Source organism: Pogona vitticeps, chromosome 3 (genome assembly GCF_051106095.1).
Source record: "Pogona vitticeps strain Pit_001003342236 chromosome 3, PviZW2.1, whole genome shotgun sequence".
NCBI lineage: Eukaryota > Metazoa > Chordata > Lepidosauria > Squamata > Agamidae > Pogona > Pogona vitticeps.
Genome location: NC_135785.1, coordinates 94,003,156 through 94,030,788, shown reverse-complemented (window position 1 = coordinate 94,030,788; position 27,633 = coordinate 94,003,156). Strand labels below are relative to the sequence as shown.

Sequence of the window (27,633 nt, the reverse complement as noted above, 5' to 3'; positions counted from 1 at the left end):
TGACATTGGTATTGTACAGTGTACATTGGTGATGGCTCAAATAAATCTGGTCTCTTATTCTATTTTAGGTTAAGAAGCTGCTTAATAAGGTAATACTTCGTGAGTCTTGCTTTTATAGAAAACTGACAGATACTTCTAAAGATGAAGAAGACCCAGAAGAAATAGAAACTCCACCAGAGGAAATGTTAGGTAACATAATTTTTACCTGTCTGTGTAAAAATAACTAGTGTGTTAGAGGTCTGTGGAATATCTTGTTTCCTCATCAGTTTAATAGCACAAACCCTTATTCCACAGCAGTAATGTTGTCCTCTGACATTCAGGTTGTATTTCTCCCTTCAGAAGATTTAATAGATAAAGAAGGATTTGCATTCCACATGTAGTTTTGTTTATGCTGTTTTGTTTTTCCACCCATTGTCCTCCTCCCAGAATATCTGCTAGCAAGTATATATGAGCCTGTAGAATGGTGTGGGATCATGTGTTGTGGACTCTAACAAGAGATTAGAATTTGGAAGTAAGGACCTTGCATAAGACATATTTGGATCCCACTTTGTTTTTCCTTCTTCATGCAAAGCAATCACCTTTCCACTGAATGCAAACTAACATGTGTCTGAGAAGCTGACACCAGTAGAATAACAGGGAAGATGACTAGAGAGTGTGTTGGAAGACTCACTACAAATACAATCAGAAACAGGTTGCAATTAATTTTGGTACGGGAAGAAACTCAACTTTTCCACGACCACTGAAACTACTAACCAGAGCTAGCTAGTGAAGCTGATCAAAGTAGTTGGAAGTCTATCTTACCTTATGAGAGGAGGCATCTTGTCAATCTGGTGTGACCACTTTATGAGGAACTTTGTGGATAAAGTCACTCATGAGTCTTCCAACTTACAAATACTACAGCAAAATAAATTGTATCAGTTGTATGAACAGTCAAAAGAGAAGGGGGACAATTTTAGCTGTCTTGCATACATTTGGTTATACATTGGGTTCTTGAGGAAATGGCATAAATAGTGGCCATCAACTTTGTGCTGCACTGGTTGGAAGCTCCTTAGATGCATTTGATGGCAGTGTTATATTTATATTAATGATGATTTTTTACTTAATATAGGAAACAGGCTGCTGCTACCATCACCTGCTATAAAACAGGAATCTAAGGGGACAGAAGAAAATGTTGGCCTCATTGTGTACAATGGCGCTATGGTGGATGTAGGGAGTCTCTTGCAGAAACTAGAGAAGAGTGAAAAAGCACGGGCTGAGATGGAGCAGAAACTTCAGACACTAGAGGAAAAGACAGGTAGGCAGCAAACGTCTAGGCAATTGCTTTAAGGATTAGCTCTCTATCACATTTTGAAGTGACAAATATTCAGAAATTTTTGAAGGCAAATAGTGTTGCTTGTGAACCAATGAAAAATTTGCTCCAGTTTTTTCTGGGCATATACTATTCTTGTCTTTAAATAACACTTTTTATTTGACAGTCGGTATCAAACCATTTGATTTGCATCAAATGTGCATATCATATGACTTTTACTGGTATGTGGTGGTATGTGTATTTGAAAATAACATTGGACATTGTTCAGAAGCAACAGTAATGGAAGTGATTCATACTTTTCATGCTTTTCTTATGAACATCCTTAGAGAAGGCGTGGTGCATCATTCCCTGTTCCCTCACTAAATGATACTTCATTTAAAACCTTGGGGATGATCAAAATAAGGTTTTTGTATTTTGTAGAACAGTGGGCCACATCCTGTTATGCAAGCATCCTTCTACCTAAACAAAAGGAGTTCCTCTTCCCTCCTCCTCCCACATTAGGAGTGTGATTTTTTTTTGATTTCTTGTAATACAAATCCCATAATTTTCCATTCAGGAAATTTTACCAAACTGACACCATACAGAAACCGAAATGTGGTGGCTCACCTGTGAGAACATCCTCGACTGGAAGACTTTGAGGCATAGCTAGGCTTAGTTCTGCCCAAGTTTCTTTTCCCCACTGTGGTGGTAGCTGGGACCTTTCTTTCACACTGCTTGGCCTACCTAAGCCTCAAAGCCTTCCAACTGAGGCTTTTCCCTAGGTGAGCTACATTTAGGTGCTTGTAAAGAGTCTTTACGTCAGGTACAATTTCTAGGATACCCCTGCCAATGAAATCTATCAACTAACCTCACTTAACTAAATCATGATGCTGTGTCTTAAAAGCTTGTCTATAATGATGTGATGTTTTAGAAACCAAATGTGGCGTTCACTCCTTGTGCCCCTTGCCTGAGTCTCCAAATACAGAGCACACGAAGGCAAACTAATAGTACTTTTCACCCGCTGCCACCAGTTGATCACTAAATCAACATTAATTAAGGAAGGATGAAGATGAAGGTCCAAACTTCACTGTCTTTTTAAATAAAACTTGTTTATTGATTGCAGGTGTTTGATTATTAATCATAGGTAACTTCTACAGGTTTATTTATCATCAATCTCAACCTTCTATTTGTTATAACAGTTCTTACTCACTCTTCACTCTAATCACACCTCAGATCTCCCAATTACTACACTCTTATTTCTCCACTCTCTCACTCTCACTGACCCTAACTGACTGACTCTGACTTCTCTTTATTACATATATCTTGGCTCCTCCTCTTAGCAACCTGAGCCTGCAACATGAATATGCATGATTACTTCATAATAAGGGTGAACGCTACATACCTTCCCCCTTAAATATTATTGTTTGGGAGGGGAAACACGTTTTTCCTCCTTAATTAACCTGTAAATCATAGTCCATTTCAGTTTATTTTAAAAGTCTTTGTATCATTCGCCTATCCTCCTGGAAAGTGCATCCGCAACAGTGTTGTGGGCTTTTGAGGCACGATCTGAGTCTGTTGCAACGTCCAAATTTGCAAAGTCCAAGTCTTTCACCTTCCCATGGTAGTATGGTGTGTTGTGGATTGGTCCGGTCGTTATCACCTCCATCAGCTGGTCACAAGACTGCTGGCACTCAGGGGTCCCTCTGTTGATCACTGGCTGCTTCTTCCGCAATCTCTTCCGTCGACTGGCGGTCATCAGCCACTCAGTTGTCCACTGGATGTTGTCTGCTGGTCGTTTCTTAGTGACGTCTGCTTCAGGTCTGGCTCAGGGCTTCACTTGCTCAGCTGGGGAAAGGGTAGTCTGTTCCCTCTTCTCCTCCCAAACGTCTTTAGATGTGTCCCTCTTTTAAGGCATCAGGGCTTACATTTTTCTCCTCGCTCACACATTCACTCACAGGTATTTTTATTACAAAGTTTTTCCTATGTAGAGGACCACTATCACGGGTCACTTTAAGATTCTCAGGTGAGTGTCTTTCAAGTGCAATCATAAACGATTTATTTTAGATGCACTGAGCGTGTTATCTGCTTCTATTTCTTCATTCATGGACAAGCTAAGTAGGGGGTTGCCTTTAAGGTCTACTTGTTCCTCCCTTGCCAAAAGCAACTCTCTCCCCTCTATAGTTCTCAGTTCTACTTGGTCCTCAGGACAGAATACTCTTTTCTGGGTCTCATTCAAGCCTTTCTCTTTTTCAGGAATACTTCCAAAGCTTGGCTCTGCCACTTCTAAGGACTTTTTCTTATATAAAAGCTCCTTATCCAGGCAAGACCTTTCAGGGCATTCAGGAGATAATAAAGTGGGTGTACTGGTGGCTGTTTCAAAGCAACTCACCAAACTGATTTCCTCCTTGCGGTCCTGAGCCAAACTTTTTATTTGGAGTTTTCACAAGCATGAGATCAGTTTCTTTCTCCCTCCAGGCTTCCCTTTGCTACTGTAACCATTTCTGCTTCAGTGAGTGATTCCTGGCCCCCTTGTGAGCGTGCAAGTACAAAAGCACTCTTAACATGCTCTCTCAAATGTAAACCAGCTCTATCTGTCAGGTCTTTATCAGTCATTGATCTCTCTGGGTGTTCAGGGGTCAGAGGAATCGGATTCTCTCTAACTTTAGTAGTACAATCCTTTAAAGTACCATCTTCCATCTGTTCATAGATACAGGAAGGATGATTAGGGTTTTTCAAATTAACCTCATCAGCCATTTTGGTTACTTCATGGTTCTTTTCTAACTTGGGGCATCCCTGGATAGATTCAGAGGTTTGGGATTCCATTTTTCCCTCAGGGATTGCCAACTGCTCTCTTAGGGAACCTGTTACTTCACAAATACTCTGCACATGCTTAGTGAGATCTAGCCCAATTAAACAAGATGCTGGAATTTGATCAGAGATTTCCACATCCCAAATTCTAAACCAGTCTCTATAGTTTATTTTCACTTTAGCCATGGGTAAAATCACTGGGGTAGAACTTATTCCCTTGATAGTAACAGTTTGGTATCTTCTGCTTTGACTAGAAAACACTGAGTGACCTGGGCTAGTGGCAGATCAGAATTTTCTGTTGTTCCAGTTGCCATGGAGCAGAACTTTGGCCACGGTTTCCCTCAGAGGCCTCTACAGTTCTCAAGCAGTATACTTTCTTGGTCTGGACATTATTCTCCTCATTTTTAGGTTTAATTTTGGTACAATTGAATTGTAAATGACCAGGCTCGTATTTGTAGCAGTTGTAATTCCTTCTCTCATTCTGAGGAGATTTGATAAACTTTTCCTCAGAGTTCATTTGGTTCTGAGGACTAGGCCGTGATAATTTAGATGAGGCACCACCCTGGCCTTCATTCCCTGATATTTTACTGTGGCACTGTTTGTTGAAAGGTTGGTTGAAGGATTTATTTGGTTGTTATTTTGAGAGGATAATTCTAATTGTCTCATTTGTAATTGAAACTCCCTTTCTGTCTGTCTGTCTGTCTGTCTGTCTGTCTTCCTTCTTGTTCAAATTGTAGTTCCTGAGCTTTTTTTCTAATTCCCTGGTTCTTTCTCTAATTTCTAATTCTCTAAGCTTGAATTCCTGTTGTAACCTCCATTTTTCAAACTCTTGAGAGCTTAGGTCACCTGGTCTTTCTCAGGCATTTTCTTCATTCTCCAACTGCTCTCCTGCAGTTACAGGGTCACCATTTCCCTCCATTTCCTGAGGTACTAAACTTTGTGCCTCTTGAGACTCAGTTTCCGCCATGACTGGTCTTTTAGTTCCTTTGGGAGGCATATTTATCTGAGTTACTTATTCTAGAGTGTGTTTATACTGATTTTATAATGGACCTCTCTTTCTTCTTTTACTTCAAGTCACTTAAATGATTCTATTTCATGCAAAGGCTTTTTCTTCTATTCCCTCAGATCTGCTCTGACCCCTGGCTTCTGCTTTATCCAGAAGCGCTCCCTAAACTCTTAGAGCCTTGAACCGTAAGCTAGCCCAGTGGTTCTTAACGTGGGCGATAATGCCCCCCAGGGGGCGATTTCATTTTTCAGGGGGGCGGTAGAACGAAAAGGGGCGGCGTGGGGGCGCTGGAGCAGAAGGGGGTGGTAGGGGGCACTGGAGCAAGCCAAACCTGTGAAGATGGCTGCAGCCTTTTTAGAATGTGCATGAATATATATTTTCCTCCAATTTTAATTTAGTTTCAGACTTTTTGTCTTGAAATTTTTAGTTCCTGCATTTGTTTTTATGCCCTTTTTATATTTCTTTTTGCGTCTTTAAATTCACTTGCAACTAAATCATTAAATGTTACTTTTTGGGGGGCATTTCATTTTCTTGGAATTTAATTGTGTTTTCAGGGGTCATTGGATTTAAGTGTCTTAAAAAAATAAAATTTAAATAAATAAATAAATAAATAAATAAATAAATAAATAAATAAATAAATAAATAAATAAATAAATAAATAAATAAATAAATAAATAAATAAATAAATAAGATATCATCACCACGGGGAGGGGGGCGATGATAACTTCCTCAATGGCTCAAGGGGGCGTTTCTTTCAAAAAGGTTAAGAACCACTGAGCTAGCCCACTGGGTCTTCAAATCTTGAGGAAAATACACAGAAATTTTCTCTCAGAGTCATTCCCTATCTTAGACACACACACCCCAGATCTGGGTTCAGAAGCCCCCACCACTAAGCTTTCCCCAAAAGCTCTAGTGAGTAACCAAACTTCTTTTACCTCAGACCTCTGTCTAAAAGGTACCCTTGACTCAAGAAAATTTATCTTTAAACTCGGGCTTGATTGGATTTCTTCGTATCCCACTGCTGTCACCAATTGTGGCGTTCACTCCTTGCGCCCCTTGCCTGACTCTTCAAACACAGAGCACACGAAGGCAAACTAATGCTCCTTTTCACCGACTGCCACCAGTTGATCACTAAATCAACATTAATTAAGGAAGGATGAAGATGAAGGTCCAAACTTCCCTGTCTTTTAAATAAAACTTGTCTATTGATTACAGATGTTTGATTATTAATCATAGGTAACTTCTACAGGTTTATTTATCATCAATCTTAACCTTCTATTTATTATAACAGTTCTTACTCTTCACTCTAATCACACCTCAGATCTCCCAAATACTACACTCTTATCTCTCCACTCTCTCACTCTCACTGACCCTGACTGACTCACTCTGACTTCTCCTCTTTATTACATATATCTTGGCTCCGCCTCTTAGCAACCTTAGCCTGCAACATGAATATGCATGACTACTTCATAATAAGGGTGAACGCTACAACAAACATTTAAGATTTCAAAGGGTAGGCTAGTATTTGAGATTGTGCTTCGAATTTAGTCTGGAGTCAGTGTTCTCCTCCTAAGGAAGATGTAATATGATTTCTAAGACTTGTCCCACTTAACTGGTGGACAATCACGTTCTAATTTAGCTGCAGTTTATGAGATATCTTCCCTTGTAGGTCTAAAAGAAAAGGACATAATTAATCACTAGTTAATTCTTTTAGCTCTATTCTTGAAGACATCTGCCAGTTAGGTGGAAGTACAACATCTTTTACAATGTGAAGATCTTTCACAAAACCCAAATGAATTATTTTGGTCTAATATATATTTTTTCAGATGAAGATGAAAAGACTATTTTGAACTTGGAGAACTTGAATAAAGGTCTATCTACAGACATAAAAGAAGTCAAAAGAGACCTTGGCCAGCTGCAAGAAAACTTGAAGACATCTGAAGATACAAAGTTACAGTTTGAGGGCCAGCTGAATAAGACAATCAAAACTTTGGCTACAGTTATGGATGAAATACACACTGTTCTTAAGAAGGTAATGATTGTTATAGCTTTTTCACTGACAACAAATGGTTCTTCCCGGTCTCTGTGATTCTCACTAATGGGGTTCTTATGCACCTGTGCACACATCCTTGGAGTCCTGTGTAGTCTATAAAAGTTGTTCATCCTACTCCTACACATAGTGCATGCTCCTCTACCATATAGTTATTTCTCAGCTTCATTTTCACCACTGCCAAAGCAGCGCCTCAGTGGTCATCCAGAGCCTAATCTACAAGAGAATCTGTAAATAGTTAAACAATCTTACCTTCTCCTTAAATGTCTTGCTAATTGGCCCACTTTTTCTTGTTAAATCTTTTTTAAAAGGTATATTCATTGTCTGTCTTTCTTCCCACAGTTTATGGCTTCTATGGTCCATTTTAAGAAAGTTGCTGTAAAAAACATAGACAGTCAAGACTTAAACTACAGTGGTGCCTTGAGTTGCGAACTTAATTCGTTCCAGATGATGGTTGTCACTGAAGTTGGTGATAACTCAAAGCACCATTTCCCGTAGGAATACATTGAAAAGCAATTACAGTGGTGCCTCGATTTACAACTGTCTTGATTTGCAACCAATTGGAATTACAACCAACTCTGGTCACAGTGTTTTGCTTTGACTTGTAACCGGCGCTTTGAGATACAACCGGAAAAAAGGATTCTTTTCCCCATTGTTCCCTCCCTCCCTCCCTCCTTTCCTGCCCGTTTTTTAACCTTAGAAGTCATTTTAGGTTTTAAAAAAAGTCTCCCCCTAGTGGATGGATTAATAGCTTTTGTGTTAGTCCCTACAGTGGTGCCCCACATGATGACGATAATCCGTTCTGGGAAAATCGCTGTTAAGCAAAATCGTTGTCATGCAAAAAGCCATTCCCCATTGGAATGCATTGAAACTCATTTAATGCATTCCAATGGGGAAATTACCTTGTCGTCCAGTGAAGATCGCCCATAGAGGAAGCCATTTTCTGAGTGCTGATCAGCTGTTAAAATGGCTGCCCTGCGAAGCATGGGTCCAGAAAACACGGGGCAGCCATTTTGCGGAGCTGGAAAAATTGTCTTGCGAACAAACGGTTCGTGAAGCATGGACCTAATCAACGTCTAACGGAATTTACCCATAGGAATGACTGTTTTGCGAATCGCTATAGCGATCCCAAAAAGTCACCATCGTGCAGATTCGTCGTCTAGCGAGGTACCACTGTATTTTTAGTCCTTGCTGGAATGTGGTGTTTTGTTTGTTTGTTTGTTCGTATTGTTTTAGACTCCAAACTCTTCCTCCAGGAAAGGAGGGAGGAAGGGTGGGAACAATGGGGAAAAGAGGCCTTTTTTCTGGTTGTATCTCAAAGCACGGATTGCAAGTCAAAGCAAAATGTTGCGACTAGAACTGGTTGTAGTTCGAATTGGTTGCAAGTCAAGACGGTTGTAAGTCGAGGCACCATTTGAGTAAAGCCAAAGCAGATTTTGACATTGGCAATTACAATTTGTGAAACACCATATAAAGTGGTGCTTATGGAATCTATCCAAACCTATGTGATTCTAAACACCCAGGAGGAATTGGAAGAAAGCATTTGTCGTCTGTACGTCTGTAGTAGAGCAGCCTCCAACTCCATAGTCAATAAATTCACAAAACAAGGAACAGGATGATATGACGAGGTCTCCCTACCTGGGGTTGGTGTTGGAGGAAGGCTCCTGTCTTTCCCCTAGTATCTCCCCACCTTTGACACATAGGCATGAAAATATTTAACACAGATATTGGAGGGTGAGCCTACCTTTCAGCAGAGCTCTAAAGGGAATGGAAAGGAGAATAGGAGACTCTTGACATCAAAAAATAGTCTGCTTATCCCTACTTGGAATTGCCTCAACCCTTGGTAGAAGGAAGCTCACAGGGTGAAAGGTGTCCTCCTTTTTCCATATAAGTACTTCACAATGGAAGCAAGTTTTGAACTGACCCAATTTTTTTTTGGAGCCTTGCCACAATTTTATGTGGGTGCAGAATGGCCGTACCCATCACCCTATCTTGATTTCCAAACGACACAAGGTATGGGGCACCTTGCCAGATACTGTGGATCAGTGCCAGGCCTCTCCATTTCTGAGCACCAAGAAACTCATTATGGAAAACATAGGCTATCCATGTTGAAATCTCTGAAGTCTTGTGAGTGTGTGGCCTGTGACTTTGTGTGGCTGACATAGAGGTCCTTAACAACAAACAGTAGTTAAAAGCATGGTTGAAAGCTTCATCCTCAAGGGCACCTTGAAATTGACATTTGGTATTGAAAACACTTGAGACAGAACACAGTAGGACCAAGACATCATACAGGAAAATATTAAAAACTCCCGGATTGCTGCCTTGTCGTGATGAAGAGGCTTGAGTAACTCAGAGAAGTTATGGGCTATGCCGTGCAAAGGCACCCAAGATGGACAGGTCATAGTGGAGAGTTCTGACTAAACGCAATCCACCTGGAGTAGGAATTGGCAAGCCACTCCAGTATCTTTGCCAAGAATACCCCATGAACAGAAACAAAAGGCTAAAAAATGTGATGCTGGAAGATGGGCCCGTCAGGTTGGAAGGCGTCCAACATGCTACTGAGGAAGAGCGGAGGACAAGTACAGTGGACCTCTACTTAAGGAATTAATCCGTATTGGAACAGTGGCGGTAAGTCGAAAAGTCTGTGGGTCGAATCTCCATTGACCTACAATGCATTAAAAACTGATTAATCCCACAACTGGCAGTTTTTATTCTATTTTTGTTCCATTTTGGTTTTTTTCTGGTCTGTAAGTCGATTCTCTGGCTGCAAGTCGAATCTAAATTTTGCAGCCAGAGAAGTCTGTAACTCGAAAAGTCTGTAAGTCGAGCCGTCTGTAAGTCGAGGGTCCACTGTACAAGTAGCTCTAGAGCTAATGAATTGGTTGGGCCAAAGCCCAAAGGACGCTCAGCTGTGGACGTGACTGGAAGTGAAAGGAAAGTCTGATGCTGCAAAGAAAAATACTGCATAGGAACCTGGAATATAAGATCTGTGAACCTTGGGAAGCTGGATGTGGTCAAACAGGAGATGAAAAGAATAAACATTGACATCCTGGGCGTCGGTGAACTAAAATGAACAGGAATGGGCGAAATCAATTCAGATGATTATCATATCTATTATTGTGGGCAAGAAGCCTGTAGAAGGAATGGAGTAGCCCTCATAGTCAACAAAAGAGTGTGAAAAGCTGTAATGGGATATAATCTAAAAAAATGATAGAATAATTTCAAGTAAGAATCCAAGGCAGACCTTTCAACATCACAGTAATCCAAGTTTATTCAGCAACCACCAATGCTGAGGAGACTGAAATTGACCAGTTTTATGAAGACTTACAACACCTTCTAGAACTGACACCAAAGAAAGATGTTCTTGTCATTATAGGGGATTGGAATGCAAAAGTAGGGAGTCAAGAGATAAAAGGAACAACAGATAAGTTTGGCCTTGGAGTTCAAAATGAAGCAGGGCAAAGGCTAATAGAGTTTTGTCAAGATAACAAGCTGGTCATCACAAACACTCTTTTCCAACAACACAATAGGCTAATCTACACATGGAAGTCACCAGATGGGAAATACCAAAATCAGATTGATTATGTTCTCTACAGTCAAAGATGGAGAAGCTCTATACAGTCAGCAAAAACAAGACCTGAAGCTGATTGTGGCTCTGATCACCAGCTTCTTACAGCAAAATTCAAGCTTAAATTGAAGAGAGTAGGAAAAACGACTGAGCTAGTCAGGTATAATCTAAACCAAATCCCATATGAATACAAAGTGGAAGTGAAGAATAGATTTAAGAAACTCGATTATGCTCAAAATCCTACAAGGTAGGATTCAGCAGTATGTGGACTGAGAACTCCCAGAAGTACAAGCTGGATTTCGAAGGGGCAGAGGAACTAGGGACCAAATTGCTAACATGTGCTAGATTGTGGAGAAAGCCAGAGAGTTCCAGAAAAACATCTACTTCTGCTTCATTGACTATGCAAATTCATTTGACTGTGTGGACCACAGCAAACTATGGCAAGTCCTTAAAGAAATGGGAGTGCTTGACCACCTTATCTATCTCCTGAGAAACCTATACATGGGACAGGAAGCAACAGTTAGAACTGGATATGGAACATCTGATTGGTTCAAAATTGGGAAAGAAGTATGACAAGGCTGTATATTGTCTCCCTGCTAATTTAACTTGTATGCAGAATATATCACGCAAAAGGCCGGACTGGAGGAATCCCAAGCCAGAATTAAGATTGCTGGAAGAAATATCAACAGCCTCCGATATGCAGATGATACCACTCTGATGGCAGAAAGTGAGGAACTGTTGGGGGAGAAGCATGCTCTATGTAAAAGTCTGGGGCATTTTTCCTTGCCAGTAGGAAAATTGAGGTTTTAATTAGGTTCTCATTCAGATATACAATTTAAATACAACATTTCAGTTTGGTACTTCTGATGATAATATAGACCTATGATCAATAAGCTAGATGGATTGACAAATCAATACAATTTGTGAGTTTACAACTCTTAAAACATGAGCTGCTGCTGCTCTTCACTGAGGTATTTTCTTCCTTTTTACAGGATATTGTGAAGGATGAAGATAAAGATCAAAAATCCAAAGAAAATGGAGCAAATGTATGACAAACTTACTGCTGCTGGAATAAATGATGTTATATAATGTAATATAAATCATGAAACTGGAGTGTATGAAAGTGATGCATGTTTGATTTTAGTAGTATAAATACTTTAGTCCGAGCAAGGATGTATAAAGTTTTATAAATGTGTGAGCCTGCTTTGAAAGATTACTTGTAATTCATAGCCCTCAATTTATTAGACACTCCTTGAGTGAAAATAATTTTGCATTGCAAAATGTTTTAGGGTAAACTTCGTTATAGTTTGAGCGCTAATAAGGTTAAACAATTTAATGGGAAGTAGCAAATATTTAATTACCAAATGTTTTCCTTTAAGGTCTAGTGGAAACAGTTTTTTTCATTATTTATAGAAATGCCATTCTTAGGTTTTTATTTCTGTCTGATTAGTCTTTTTAAATTCAAATATAAATCATAGCATGTGGCTTAATTTTGCAAGTAAAGATTTTAAAAGAAAACCTTGAATTTCTTGTCACAATTTTTTCCCTTTAAATCGTGGCTTTCCTTCTGGAAACTGTTAATGTTCTGATGCACAATAATAGAGCCTAAGAAAGATGGTGAAAACTTATCAGAACATTGATAAGGTGATGTTTATATGAAAATATAGATTGTTTAATTACACATATTTTGTATTCCTTGAAATGTTTGATCTATCTCTTCGTAGATATATTACCTGCTTGAAAGAAAGCAGTATATGGAAAATGTACTATTGATTATTGCATATGAGGCCACTGGATGTCAGTATAATGCTTTATTTGGAGAAATTACTGTGAATTGCCTACTTTTATATTGGCTTTCATTAAATTGGGTTTTTCCCCCAAGTGTTAAGTTCTGCAATTTAAAGCTGCCTTCAGATGGATAAGGTATAACACGCATTTCACACAAGGTTATAAAAGACCTAAATTTAAAGTGACAGAGCACTTTTGTTTTAATAATGGAATAATATAAGATATAAAACTTTATTTTGGCATTTACGTTTTACTTACTAGTTGAGTAATAACATGAACTTCAAATTAGAGATAATATAAAGGCTAGCTGTAATTATGTAGTTACCACAGTGTCATGATATATGGTATGGGAAGCCATGCAGCCTTATGGACAGAAACTGTACAATATCTGAAATCGTTCTGTTCAAAGGAACATTTAGTACATTTCATCTCTGTGGATTCCTTGAAAGCAGATGTCTCTGACACTTAACGGTTGTAAACACATCTTGAATAAACAGTTCCTGTTTCCAACCAAATTGAAAACTGTACATTATTATCAATTAAATCCATAAAACAGCAACACCTTCTTGAAGTACTGCTAAATAGTGCTGCATCACAGCACATAGACTGTGTGAGCCAGCACAGATCATATATAACTAGTGATTAATCCTCTCCATTTTATTTAAGGTATATTTTTATACATGCATGCTGAAAGCCTCTCTCCTGTTCACTATAATCCATGCTTTTCATTATCCACAGGGGGCTTGGAATGAATTCCCAGTGGCTATGGGAGTCCTATAGTATGGTTTTTGTGAAATCAACTGTGCATGCTTAACCTTGAGAAAAGAAGACTGAGGGGAGATATGATATCACTTTTCAAATACTTGAAAGGCTGTCATTCAGAGGAGGGGTAGGATCTGTTCATTATCATCCCAGAGTGCAGGACACATAACAATGGGCTCAAATTACAGGAAGCCAGATTTCAATTGAATATCAGGAAAAACTTCCTGTTAGAGCAGTATGACAATGAGATTGGATCAATTACCTTGAAATGTGGTGAGTGCTCCAACATTGAAGGCATTTGTGAGAAATTTATACAAGCACCTGGCAGATATCCTCTTGTATTCCAGCATCAAGCAGGGGGTTGTACATGATGGCCTTATAGGTCCTTTCCAACTTTATGATTCTATGGAATCAGAATGACTATTTGGTTGTATGCCATTAAGGGTGGTGTGTAGTCCGATGGCATGCCTACACATATAAAGCAGCTTCTAGCTTACATCTCATCACTTTGGGAGGCCTCATCACCATTATGGGTATTTGAAAGCCCTTTATTCTAAGGAACTAGTGGCAAGAATTTAGCAAAGCCAGCAAAATATAACTGAATGGTATTTGAATCCACTGTATGTAGGGTATTTTAGTCTGTTTTGAAACGCAAAGTATATTGGAATTTTAGAACAACATGATGCAGAAGCAAATGGAAGAATGGGATGACAGAGAACCTGAGACTCTGCACTGTTCCAAGGATTTGTTGGTCATTTGTCGTATTATAAAACCGTTGCTTGTTAATTGTTACATTATTGGATTCATAGTTTACACTGACTCTTTGGGAGCATTCATTAATGTGGACAGTCAAAAAATAAAGGGGCCTGACCAAGGCTACCTTCTTCATTTCTCATCCCTTCAAATTGAACAGAATTAATTTTATTCAGTGGCCTGATATGTTTTCCAGAACTGTATCTTTGAAGCAGCATCAGAGGCTTTTGTGGGTGACCTAAATAAAAGGTCTGGTACATCTGGAGCAAACAACAGAGCAGACGAAAGTGGGGCAGGGAGATAGAGATTCTCCAATCTGCAACCTGTCATTAATTCCTTTGTTGCTTCTTAATATTGTCTGTTCTATAACATAAGCACTCACTCTTTTCCCAGGATTAACTTTTTATATATGAAATTTAAAAGTTTGAGGGATTGGCACTTGCAGCAGAAATGAGACAGTGTTGTGACACCATGAAAACATTGTGACATGCTTTTGTTTTGAAGTGCAGATGCTTGCCATCAGAGTTACATATATGCACTTCTATTATGCATATTTAAATATTTGCTTTCCTGCTTCCCGAAATGCCAAAACTGTTTTTAAATTACTGTATCCTTGTTCTACATTTTGAAGAAAACTTATCCTGGGAGTTGAATTTTACTTCAACAGTGGCAATGAGAGAATGTCCTCCACTATGCTGAGGGCTACAGAGCAGTTTAAGGAGGCACAAAATTAGTCATGTAGCACATAGATCTGTTGTTCAAGAGAGAGTGTGTCTGGCTGTTGAGCAACAGTGCCTATGGCCTGATGCAGCTCACACTGGTCTAACATCATGGTTAACCCAGGTGATGACTTGCATGTATGAAATGGCCATCAACAATCAACCATCAAGGCGTGCTTGTGTAGCACCTAAAATAATTTTTTCCACTTGAATGTTTCCATATGTTGAGATTACAGTATTACATATGGTCATCCCTCCTATGTGGATGTGAGGTTTGGACTATTAACAATACAAGATATTTGAAATGTGGATGTATAGAAGAAGCATTCATATCCCACAGACTATTGACTATTAAACACACAATACTCATGCCTTGGACACATAATTTGTCATTAAAATACATTATACTGCAAGACTTCATTGAAGGGAAAATCAAGAGTACACATGGAAGAAATAGAAGGTAGATTTCTTGGATTAGTATTACTGTAAATCAGAATCCACCTAACAGCACACAGTGTAAACTAAGTCTTTAAGGGGATGGTCCAGACAGTGTTTAACAGTTAACTTATAATAATAGAGTACTTCAGGTTAAATATTTAACATAATTAGGTTCCTTTGAAGATGAAAACAGGTTTGACTGTTTCATGCCTTCTAACTCTCAATTTCTTCCTCTTTTTAATTTCCTTTTTTAAATTGTTAATTAAATTAAAATAAAACCACTACATTACAAATTGAATAAATGCCAATTAAACGTGTTTTAAATAAAACAAAAATCTGTATTGCCAATTAAATTGTATCAAAATTCATTTTTATTTATAATTATTATAAGGTCAATGAATAGGAAAGAGGAAAACAGACATTTTTAACACAAGACCAAATTTCCTGGAAAAGTCTTCATACTTTTTTTTTTCTTTATAATGGTTGTTTGAAATACAGTTTGGTAGTTTTTACTTAACACTTCAAAATTTCACAGTGATACTATCATACTAGAATTCAGTCCTGCTTAAAGGGAAAACAACAATTGGTAGACTAAATCCAGAGATTCATGTGCAGTACCTCATTAAAGAACTTTCTTTAATTCACCGCCTTAGAATTGTCTGCATTGAAGTAGATTCTGATCTGATCCTAGTCTTCCCATAGGTAGAAGCAGGCTTTTCTCTCCATACTCCTTGTAGGACCAGGAACTAATGCACATCCAGGTTTGTATGCTATTTTCTACACTGAAGTTGCTTGCAATCTCTTCATGTCAGACGGTGCACAGTAAAATTTAAGAGATATCAGATAATTTTTTTTACCAATATCTAGCAACAGCAAGAGACTTTCAGGCACATCAAATCTTCCATAGTATGTGCTGAAGGACCATACACTGATGTAGGTATGAAGTTTCTCTGCAGTCATAAAGGACTCTGTAAAAAAAAGTTTCTTAGGTTTACCTTAGTTCTACTAGCTCCAGTCTGTAGCCTATTAAGTTAATTCCAAGGAACAAAATACATGCTGCAATGCACATCCTAATGTGGAGGAGAGTGAAAATGGTTTTTGTATTGCACAGCACGCATTGCAGTGTGGTCAGTGCCATGAACCCATTTCTGCATTTGGACATCTGCCTTCATATATATTTAGTTTTGCAGGGATAGGAGATAAATTCCAAGCGCCCCTCCCCAAGCCATTTGCACACTGCCTCTCAACTCACTTTAAGAAAACCTGCCTGGCATGAACAACAGCCCTGCCATTAAACTTTGGGACTGATCCAACCAGCCATCCAACCAGCAATGAGCTATCCAGCCAGCACTCTCTTTATACTGTACAGTATTGGCATTTGTGGTATAGGAATGGGAGATAAATGTGGACCATTCTTTACTGGCATGCCAGAAGAAATACTACTGTATTTAGTGTAAAAATAAAAGTGAGGAGTTAAAAAGCAAATGGATGAACAAAGCAAATAATTTATTCTATTTTGACCTACATCTTTATTAGAATTTAAATACTTTCAGAAGAGAAATAAAGGGTGCTTAGTGAAGAGTGTGTTAAAACAAGCCATTTCATTGTTGGATAGGGCAACATCATGGATTTTATGGACATGTAATGACCCATATAAGCAATTATGCATAACAAATTTCTATGCCATACATGGAATGTATCAAATTATAACTTTTTTTCAACCCTTGGCTTCATTGAAACCTAACATGTATTCGGACAGGAACTGCATAGACAGTATTATGTGTCAGACTCACAAAGAGAGCCTTGTGTTTTTGGAATCGACATGTGACCATCAAACTAGCAAATGAGACACAAACAGAAAATGCTGGCACAGTGCCATAGTTTGCTTATTATTGTGCATTAATCCCACAGAGCAATGCTTGCACCTGGTTTCTTTATCTGGGCATAGCTTTACAAAGCAGTGTTATCATATCTGAACTCTGGGTCATATCAAGCGAATTCACAAGCAGATTGCATGCTACTGTATTCCCTGCTGCTGAAAAGCAGTGCTATGTTCTACTTCCCTGCTTGAAATCTAGGTGACACACAGTGCCACTTAGTATGGGAACCATGATTGTCTGCCTTTCACCAGTCATTCTGATTCTAGAAGGGAAGTCACAGTCATGAGTTTCCAAGAGCTGAGCAGGGCTGTTGAGGACAGGGCATTTGGGAGAGCCCTCATTCACAGATCAGAGGGAACTTGACAGCATGTAACAACCATAACAACCAGTTGTTATACCACATGTACCACATTTAAAGTGGCAGGAAAAATAACCGGGTGTCATTCTAATGCAGAAATCCTTCAGTTGCATCCACTTCCTTGCAAATTGTAATTAATGATGTCAACCACTGTTGTATACTTATTGTTTTCAGCTTTAAATATTATTTCAGCAATGTGACCTGCCTTAGTTCCTTTTGAAGGAGAAAGGCAGGGTATAAATATTTTAAATAAACGTTCTGCTTCCTTTCGGCGAGAGTGGTGCCACCTATAGTGTCATCATCACTCAGGTCAGCAGGAATGGTCAGTGTATGCCTGTACTCTCCTCTCACCTGCTGTCCTTGAACTGCTGTCATTTTAACTTCTGGTTCCACATGTACACCAGGAGAACCTGATGCCAAACTACTCTGTTCACTTTTCCGGTGCCCCTGAGACTCTCTCCCATAGGCACTCTCCCTCGGCTGATAAAATGTTTTTCAGAATCTGCGGGGGCTCTTGGCGTCGGAGTCAGGAGGATCCTGCTTCCATTAGATCTAGGATAGTTAGGGTAAAATGTGTGATGGGAAGGCGGTTATTCACCCGGCAGACTTGCATTCATTCGGTTGGAGCCAGTTAGCTCTGCACAGAACCTCCTGTACTTCGTGATGCTTCAGCACACACCCATTGAAACGCAGGGGACCGCACGTAAGACCCACGGAGTTCAGCGGCCCTGCCCTCCCCAAACCCAGTCCGGAGCCAAGTCGCCGACGCGGGGTGTCGACGGAGGTCCCGCGTGTGGCAAGACCAGCCGGGCGCATGTTGGAGGGCATCCCAGGGCACGGAGCGGATCATCCCCTCAGGGAACGGCAACACAGGCTGGCAAGCGGGGAGGGCGCGCGAGTTTGGGCGCCGTTTGGACAGGTACACAAAGCCAATGTATGTGCGTGTGGGGGGGCATTACATGGCAGAGAGAGCGAGAGCGGTGTGAAAGCCTGCCTGCTTTCTCAGGCGGGCGGGCGGGCAGGCAGGCAAGAGGGTCGGGTGGTAGGACGAGCAGCAGGTGGCTCTCCTCCTGGCCCTGCCCCTCGAGTGGAGCCGGGCCAGCTCTTTTTCCCCGCCCCTCGCCCACAAGAGCTCGGTTCCCTTGGCAGCCCCGGCAGCCGCAGCGAGCGGGAAGAGGGGACGGAGCGCAAGCTTGCCCGTCCAGGCAGCTCCGGGATGTCGCCTCTCCCCTCGCCGCCGCCGCCGCTCTTGGCACCGCGTGCCGTGCAGCTGGCCCCGAGCTCGCTGGCTCTGGTGTTGCGCCGCTTGCCGCCCCCGGCAGAAGTGGGGCCACAAGAGGCAGCGGCAGCCCCGGACCAGCCCGTGCCCGACGACGACGACGACGAGAAGGCGGCGGTAGAGGACGACGAGGAGGAGGAGGAGGACGCGGGCGGCACCGCCGTCTTCCAGGCGTTCCGGCGCGCCAACGCCGCCTGCTACTGGAACGCCGGGCTGGTGCGCGCCGTGGCGCGGGTCCGGCTGCAAGGCTGGCTGAGGGGGGGCGTGCTTTTGCTGCAAGGCCCCGCCGCCCCTCTGCAGCTCCTCCGCGACGCTTGGCTCCGGAGGGCGCTGCGCCCGCCGAAGGGCTTCCTCATCAGAGCTGTGGGTGAGTGAGCGAGCAGGTTCCTCCCCCTCCCCGCCTCGCCGCGCGCTCGCGCTCGCGCGCTCCAAATAGCACGTCCCGGACAGTCGCGCGACGCAAAGTGCTTTCTCTTCACAAGGCGGGGGTCGGGTGTGGGTGTGGGTGTGGGGGGGGAGAGATTGCTAAGTGGACTCCCGGTCCTGCCAAGCTCCGCCCCTCCCTCGCCCTCTCCTCCCCCGGCCCCGCTTGGAGCCGTAGCGGTCCAGTCGCCTCTCGGCCGCCGAGCTTCGCCCGGAAGTCCCGCATTCGAGCGGCGGGAGGATCCCTCCCGGAGGCGCTGAGACCGGGGCAATGAGTGGGCCTGCCAAGGTCTGTCCGGGATTAGCCAGTTTTTCGCGCCGTTTGGAATTTTAAAAGAAACAAAACAAAAGGAGGGCATGGCAACCCCGCGCCCTTGGTTCCTTACTCTCTGCAGTAGTTGGAGTGCTTCTGAGACGGGGAGAGGGCTTTTTCTCCTTCCTCAGAGTAAACCACAGTTGGTTTCCTCTCCTTTCCTTCGCGTCCCTTTCTTAGAATTTAAGCACGCCGCTCTTCGTACCCACCCACTCGGCTGTTACGCTTCACTGGACTGCTAAAACTTACTCCAGAGTAAACAGCGACGCAGTCTTGCGCTGTTACCCACACACGAGCTTTCTGGGAATGCTTGGTTGCCCATTTGTCTTTCCTCAGGGGTGCAGGGAAGGATGAAAGGGAACACTGATGGACTTCCCCTAGAAGGCGCGTGACGGTGGGATCGCAGAGCCACCCCAGTACTGAGGACGATCGTTGGTTCCTTTGGCGCAGAATTAGCAAGAGTGCTCGGTCGTTCTTTGTTTGTCCCTGCACCTTCCAGAGCACGCAGGCACTAATTGGTTTTGTCCTTAGAATTGAAAAGCGGGTGGCAGCACTTCACTTGTTTAATTTGGGGCTGTCAGATTTGCTGTCAGAACAAGGGTGGCTGAGCCCACTGACCTCTCTTGAACTCAGTTCCGTAGGAACCAGGCCTTTGGACAGCCACCATGACTCTGATCTTGCCGCCATGGCACCAGTGAGCCCCCCCTTCAATTTGCATACAAGCTGTGCAAAGAGTGTAAATCCACTTTAAAAAAGAAAGCCAAAATATGCCTCTGGGATCAGAGTTGAACAACAGACCAGGCAAACGAGACATCTTACACCGCCCCTGTTTTTAAAAGGCATTCAGCATCTATCAGACTCTCCTCTTAGATGCTCATCTCCTTGTTCTTGATAGTCAGGGTGATTAAAAGTCAGGCATGCAGGTGGTTTGCTGAACTCCTCTGAACACTAGGTTGATGTCTGCTTTCTGTAGCAGCACCAATTGAGCCTGAGGCTGTCAAGCCCATGGTTCTCTCACTGTCTCCACAGAAGCTGGTTCAATAATAGTGAATGAATACAGGTGATTTCCAGAGCTTAGAAAGTCAACTTCGTAAAAGTAGTTTGTGCCTGTTACTTATTAAATGGTTGAAAAGGAATCCTCTGTCAATGGTTGCAGTGTTGAAAAAGCAATTTATTAAACAATCTGTTGTGTTGCCCATTTTTTGGGTTAATTTCTCTTTTTTAAATATTAAACCAGATTAATAAGGCATAATCAAAAAAGGCTTTTAAATGTATTTTAAAATAATTTAAAAAATATTTTTAAAGTAGCTATGCAACATTGCTCATTGTATCAGTGAAGTTACTTCAGTCATGCTCCTTATAATATTTTTGTGATGTCACATTCTTACAGTCTCATTACACAAAAAAGATATTATGAGTGACCATGTTACTTGTAAGCTATTACCTCTCAAATGTGATAATTTATAACTACATTTTCCCGCTTCCAAGAGCCCCCTGTTTCCTCACCAGATTCTTATTTTGTAATGATTCCTTTTGTACCCGAAGAAGCTCTTGAGGAGGCAGCAGTGATGGAAGTGGATTGACAACCATCACTGCAGCAAAGGAGGTGTGACATGGCCTCCCTTGGGTCTGATCATAGCCACTTTGATAAGTGCTCTGCCTGCAATCCAGCCCTCTTCCTCTCAGTTTTAGAACCTATGTGCAACATGCCGGTGAACCAAAGAAGCACAGGTTGCTGTCCTCTGAAGATGCCGGCCACAGAGACTGGTGAAACGTCAGGAAGAACAACCTTCAGAACACGGCCAAACAGCCCGAAAAACTCAGAACCAGCCAACCAAAGAAGTGTTCAGAAGCTGTTACTTGAAATGGGATATGTGCCTGACCATGTCAACAGCCCTTTCACCGTTCTGTAAGCAGTCTGAGACTTCAGCAAGAATGTCTCTTATGCCAAGAGGAAGCTCCTCCGAAATATCCAGGAAGCCTTCAGATACCTTAATCATTGCAACTGAACCATTTGTGGTAGTTAGCCACTGCCAGTCTAGACTTCACCAGGAGTCTCTTGTATAAGAGAGGAAAGGAGTTGTAATTGTAATCCCAGAGTTAAAAACGAAAGGGAAATGTATTTCCTTCACTTGTTACACCATACATACAGCTACGAAAATATGAAGCAGTCTTAAGCTAAATGGCTTCTCAGAAGGAAAAGTGCTACATCAGGCATCCTTCCTCCTGATGACTTCCAAGTGTTTTGAATGACCGTTTCTGGGATTTCTGACCATTGGCTGTGAAGCCTGGATCTAATGGGATTTCATCCAAAATATCTGTATGGTTACACTAAAGCTTTTGTCAAGAACAGGCATTATCAGGTAATCTGAAAAAAGCCCTCCTCAAACTCCAATTATCACAGTTGCACACCCATTTTTTCCTTCTTAGTTAGCCAATGGGAACAGATGGCAGAAGATGGGGTTGCTGTCAAGGGGTTGTTGGTTCATAGAACTGTGAAGCTGGAAGGGGCCTATAAGCCATCAAGTCCAACCTGCTGCTCAAGGCAGGAATACAAATCAAACAACATCTCCCAGGTGATTGTATTTTTGATTGATTCTGCTGCCATACTGCTCTAACAGGAAGTTTTTCCTGATATTCAACCAAAATCTGGCTTCCTCTAACTTGAGCCCATTGTTATATGTCCTGCTGCACTCTGGGATGATTGAGAACAGATCCTGCTCTTGCTCTGTATGAAAGCTTTTCAAATATTGAAAAGTGCTATTACTGTATATCTCTCCTCAGTCTTCTTTTCCCAAGGCTAAACATGCCCAATTTCAGTTGTTCCGCATAGGGCTTGGTGTTCCAATTTGTTGGCATCCTTCTTGAAGTGCGATGTCCAGAACTGGGGACAATACTCAAAATGAGGCTTGTTGCCATGACCCCATGGACCAGAGCACACCAGGCCTTCCTGTCTTCCACTGCATCCTGGTAAAAGGTAAAGGTAAAGATAAAGGTTCCCCTTGACAATTTTTGTCCAGTTGTGCTCATCCCCATTTCCAAGCCATAGAGCCAGCGTTTTGTCCGAAGACAATCTCCCGTGGTCACATGGCCAGTGCGACTTAGACACGGAACGCTGTTACCTTCCCAAAAGGTGGTCCCTATTTATCTACTTGCATTTGCATGCTTTCGAACCGCTAGGTTGGCGGGAGCTGGGACAGAGGGGAACTAGTACCTTATGGGATTTGGAGACTATACTTCTTTTAATGTAGCCTAAAATAGCATTTGCCTTTTTGTAGACACATCACACTGTTGGCTCTTATTCAGTTTGTGATCTACAACAACTCCAGGATCCTTCTTGCTTGTACTATTGCTGAGCTAGGCATCTTGTTACTGTGTGTTTGGTTTCTTTTTCCAAGGTGTGGTACTTTGCACTTGTCCCTGTTGAATTTCATTCTGTTGTTTTCAGCCCCGTGCTCAAACCTATCCAGATCATTATTTAATTTTGTTTCTGTCTTCCAAACATTCTACTCAATTTTGTATCATCCCCAATTTGATTAGCATTCAGTGCACCTCCTGATGCAGATCATTAATAAAAATGTTGAAGACCACTGGGCCCAGGATTTCAGGTTGCTGACTCTTACAATAAAACAACTAGTTATAAACACCCCACCCTCAGTAATCTAATTTTGGCAGATGTCTTTACTTTTCCATGAAACATTTGAACTCCCATAGGAGTTAAAGACATTTCTAAAAATGGTTGGGAATTGTTCAGTCTACAAAAACATATATTTGACTTACGTGTGAAAAGAGATGTCAGACTCTAAATAATATTTGAGAATACAAATGATCCTTAATGTTGTATTTTGTCATTCCCAGTGTGGTGTAGTGGATAGAGTTATGGACTAGGACTCTGGAGAACAGGGTTTAAATGCCCACTTGGCCATGGAAACTCACTGGAGGAGTGCAACTGGTAAAACCACTCCTTAAATATCTAATTTACCTTGGAAGCCCTCTTAGGGTTCCTATAAATTGGTTCTGACTTGACAGCACACACACATGATGTTGTATTTAGCTTGTTGTTTATAAATCTGGAGTAAGAGAGCACCATCTGCTAAAAAAAGTTGACTTTCTTAATTCCAAGTTTTTGTGTTCCTCTTATGGTTAGAGGAAGTCCTGATTAAAGTAATATGAGTTAAGAAAGGTAGGGTAAACAATCTAGTCTCTTTTATTGGACCACCTATAATCTTCTGTTAAAAAAAGAAAGAGTAGAAGTGAGCATCTGGAATATGCATTCCTCATTAGGCATGGCAAGTGAAGCTTAAAAACTCCAGGGCTTCCTGTTGGCTGGGGGTGTCACTTTGACTTTAATCTCTTCATTGCCCTGAGGCTTCCTTAGCTCCTAGGGCACAACCTTGTGACCACCCTATTGTGTGTGAGGATATGGAGGGGTGGGGAAAGAGTAAACAAGGATTTGTTACACAATGTAGAGGCTCCGAAAGGTTAATCTTTTCCCCCCTTTTTACTGGTTCTGTGAGGCCAGTGAGAGCATACTGTGTTTCAATTGAAAAAGAGGTCTTTTTTATTTCTCAGATAAATAATCTCTCCTCCTGGAAGCCAAATGCTCTCTAGGTAAACAACAGCCTTCTTTTTCTTTTTAGAAAGGAGAAAAATCATTTTCAGTGAGTCTACATGTTTTTGATCACTGGAATGTTAGCAGTTTTTGAACGTTCTTTGTAAATTTAGAATTCCTGTTTCCTGGCAGTGGATTAGCTGAATTATTCCATGGTAGCAGATAACAAGGAGTTATGTAGCTTCTTAAAGGCTAACAAATTATATTTGGCATTAGCCTTCATGGGTTGCAGTCATCTTTTTCTGATGCATTGGCTATAATGGGGGGCAGTCCGTGAAAATACATGCCAAGTGCAACATGTTAGCCTCTAAAGAGCTGCAAGACTCCTTGTTGGTTTAGAGTTCCTCCAATATTTGGAATTTGCTCCAATATTTGTACAGTATTTGCCTGGTTTTATTTTTGTGAAATATAAATGCAGAATGGAGTTTTGTGACAACTGTGTCCATAGTAAAACCAGTACACTGGGGTATGTGTGGAATATATTTCTGCTTCCATAAACATAACAATTCTCTGCTTTGCCATTTCCTCTTGTGTGGCACTCTTACTTCCATTAATTTGAAAACCAGTGCATAAAGGAAATAGCTACACATGCCGAATGCTGGAAACATCATTGTAAGTTTTCACTTAGCAACTATCTCCTTGATCCTGCAATTGGATCCATATGGGGGGACCCTTGTGTGTCTTATACAGAGTGCTGCTGGAAGTTCACTGCCAAGTAATACAATTCATTTAGTGTTAGTTGTTCTGGAATGCCTTGCAAAAGAGGATGTAAAATGGTATCATGTTCGAGTGCTGGGTATCCATTAAGAAATACATTGCAGAGAGTTCAACTTCTCTGATCAAAGGAACTAAAAGCTCTCCTTTTCAGGATCCTTATCTCTATTATATACAGCCTTTGTTATATGATTTGTCTGTTTGGAATGACTGGACTTCCTTCTATTCTCTCATTTAAATGGACTTTGTGGAGCTGTTTATGCTGTTCCTAATCAAAGTTTGGAAAAGTTGGGGGGGTTGTAGTAGACTGCTCAACTGCTGGGGAAACAGCTTTTCACTCTCACTTAGATGGTCCCAGCTCATATTACCATGTTGACAATATTGCGGGTCAGGTTAAGGGCAGTGCACTCCCAGGATAGCAGAGCTGTAGGAGTCTCAGGAAGAGAAGTGCCAGGGGCCTCACATAGATCATCACTATACCTTTGCAAAATGTCTGTAAGGCCAGAATTAGGAAAAGAATCAGAGGATGGGAAGCCAATATTGGATTGCTTTCCACTGCTCCCCACTCCAAGGGCTTCTTTTTAAATGGTCTTTTCTGTCATACACTTTTGTTTCTACCACCACCACACCCCGATAAATGGTTGAAAATAAGTTGTTTTTTGGGTCAAATAAAATGAAGTGGGAAGGGTTCCATTCCCGCAGTCCATATTTATGATGTAAACAGTCTCACCATCTTTTCTGTCTCTTTCAAAGGATTTATGGGAAGGGTGAACTTCCACAATATGGCTTGCTGCTCTTACATCTCACTTTGGCCTCAATTAAAAGGAAAGAACATAAATTGAATGTATTAGGCATTGACCACAGATGTGCAGAAATGAGAACTGGTTCATCCTGAGTGAGGATTTAAGGTAGGAATGTAGAAAGTGTCATCTGCCAGATGTTGTCAGACACTACCTCCCCAGTCATCCTTCACCACTGGGTCATGCTGGGTAGGGCTTCTGGGAATTACAGCCTAACAATATCTGGAGGGGCTCCACATTCCTCACCCTGATTCCTGCAGCTTTGAGGTTGTTGGCTTTTTTGGTTAACTCGGCCTGCTGAATTCAGACTTTCCATTGGCACTGCAGTGCAACTGGAAGGCTCCAGTATCTTATGGAGAAAGCATTTATTGTCAGCTTGCATTTGGCAGTTTCAAAATTAATTTTGGAAGACACTGCTGAGAGTGTGAATTCAGGCTGCAATCCTATGTCCTCTTGCTGTGGAATAAGCCCCATGGAATTCGGTGGTACTTTCATCTGTAGAGGCATTACAGATAGGTTGAAAGAGATCATTTCACTGTAGTTTCTTGCTTTCCCAGTCCTGCTGTCTAGTCTTGCTATTATAATCTTATTCCCTTTGTTGCAGTCAAACGGGTCCTATGCTTTCCAAAAGGGAAATGATTACAGGTGTATTTCTCTCTGTGTGAGGGAATAATCAGTTGGATAGGCTTTGCATGCATAATAGCTGAGATTTAATTGCTGCCATCTCCAGTTCAAACAATCTCAAGTAACAGGGTCAAGAAAGCCCTGCATATCAAAAGTGGCAACATTTTAACTGTACTGTTGCCCCTTACAGACTATTTTCTTTTATCACCAGTATGCCTTAAATAAAAAGATTGTATTTCTGACAGTCTAGCTGGGCCTAATGTATTTGTAATGTAATTTTTTTCTTCCTTCACCTTAATTTTGGTAAGTTTAGAACTGGTTGAGTATTGGGTAGCAAACAAACATGACAAAGCCAAGCAATTTGGAAATATATATGTACAGTACTCCCAAATAAAATTTTTCTTCACCACCCCCTCGCAGGGAGCAGGGACCTATTTCTATGGTCCACCCTCGAAGACTACTGGATCCGGTCGGATTCCAGGACGTCATGAGAGGGGTGATGGCTGACCTGGCTAGCGCTTCTGTCGACGCTCTGGTTGACAACTGGCCTGCCGCTGCCTCCAGGGCCATAGACACGATCACGCCTAAATGCCCTCACCGTCTTAGAGCTCGGCCAGCACCCTGGTTTAACCAGGAGCTTTGAGTGATGAAGCAAATAAGGAGAAGGCTAGAGCATAGATGAAGGAAGAACCTGACAGACCATAACTGGATAGCTGTTAAGGTCGCAACTAACCTTTACCTGAATAAGGTAAAGGCTGCATGTCGATCATTCTTCGCTAACCGGATAAGCGAAGCGTCCAACCAGCAGTTGGAATTATTCCGTATAGTGTGCGACCTATCCAGAACTGGTTCAGGTGATAGACCTCCCCCTAGTTTCTCACCTGACCAGTTTGCAGCCTTTTAAAAATCTAAAGTGAAGGCCATCCGCCGGGAGCTCTCTCCTTTTTTAAATACAATGAGTCGAACAGATGTCCAGCGCTCCGTCTTGCCCGGTGATTTCCGACTCCTTTCAGCTGGTAACGCCTGACACTGTGGCCAGGGTGCCTGACCGCTGTCGGGCCACCACCTCCTTCCTTGACCCTTGCCCGGCCTGGCTAATCAAAGCAGCCAGGCCGAAAACAACAGAATGGGCCACAGCAATAATAAATGGGTCTTTCCTTGAGGGCAAGTTTCCATCTGCCCTCAAGGAGACACTCATTAGGCCCATTAGAAAGAAACTTAATATGGCGGCGGACGAGATTGGCAATTATAGGCCTGTCGCCAATGTTCCTTTCATGAGCAAAGTGGTCGAGAGGGTGGTCGCTGATCAGCTTCAGGCCCACTTGGATGAGACAGATGCCCTGGATCCATTCCAGTCAGGCTTCAGGCCGCACCACGGTACAGAGACGGCATTGGTTGCCCTGTACAATGACCTGTTGAGGGAGGCTGACAGGGGCAAAGTGTCTCTGTT

General features: G+C 41.8%; 2 protein-coding genes across 4 annotated transcripts in view; both read left to right on the top strand.

The window, feature by feature from the left end:
* CCAR1 (cell division cycle and apoptosis regulator 1) overlaps positions 1–12,238 on the top strand; it is a 36,399-nt gene extending 24,161 nt beyond the window's left edge. For both annotated transcript variants that reach the window (XM_020807997.3, XM_020807995.3), the window contains exons 22-25: positions 69–189; positions 1,109–1,294; positions 6,929–7,134; positions 11,713–12,238. In XM_020807997.3, coding sequence (XP_020663656.2) covers positions 69–189; positions 1,109–1,294; positions 6,929–7,134; positions 11,713–11,772 — 573 coding nt within the window. In that variant the 3' untranslated portion in view covers positions 11,773–12,238. The remainder of the gene's footprint in view (positions 1–68; positions 190–1,108; positions 1,295–6,928; positions 7,135–11,712) is intronic.
* A 5,960-nt stretch (positions 12,239–18,198) lies between these two features.
* Positions 18,199–27,633, top strand: part of STOX1 (storkhead box 1) — a 46,124-nt gene continuing 36,689 nt past the window's right edge. For both annotated transcript variants that reach the window (XR_013543811.1, XM_020807994.3), the window contains exon 1: positions 18,199–19,064. Coding sequence is in view for 1 of the 2 variants with exons in the window: in XM_020807994.3 (XP_020663653.3) it covers positions 18,233–19,064 (832 nt within the window). In the remaining variant the exon portion in view is untranslated. The remainder of the gene's footprint in view (positions 19,065–27,633) is intronic.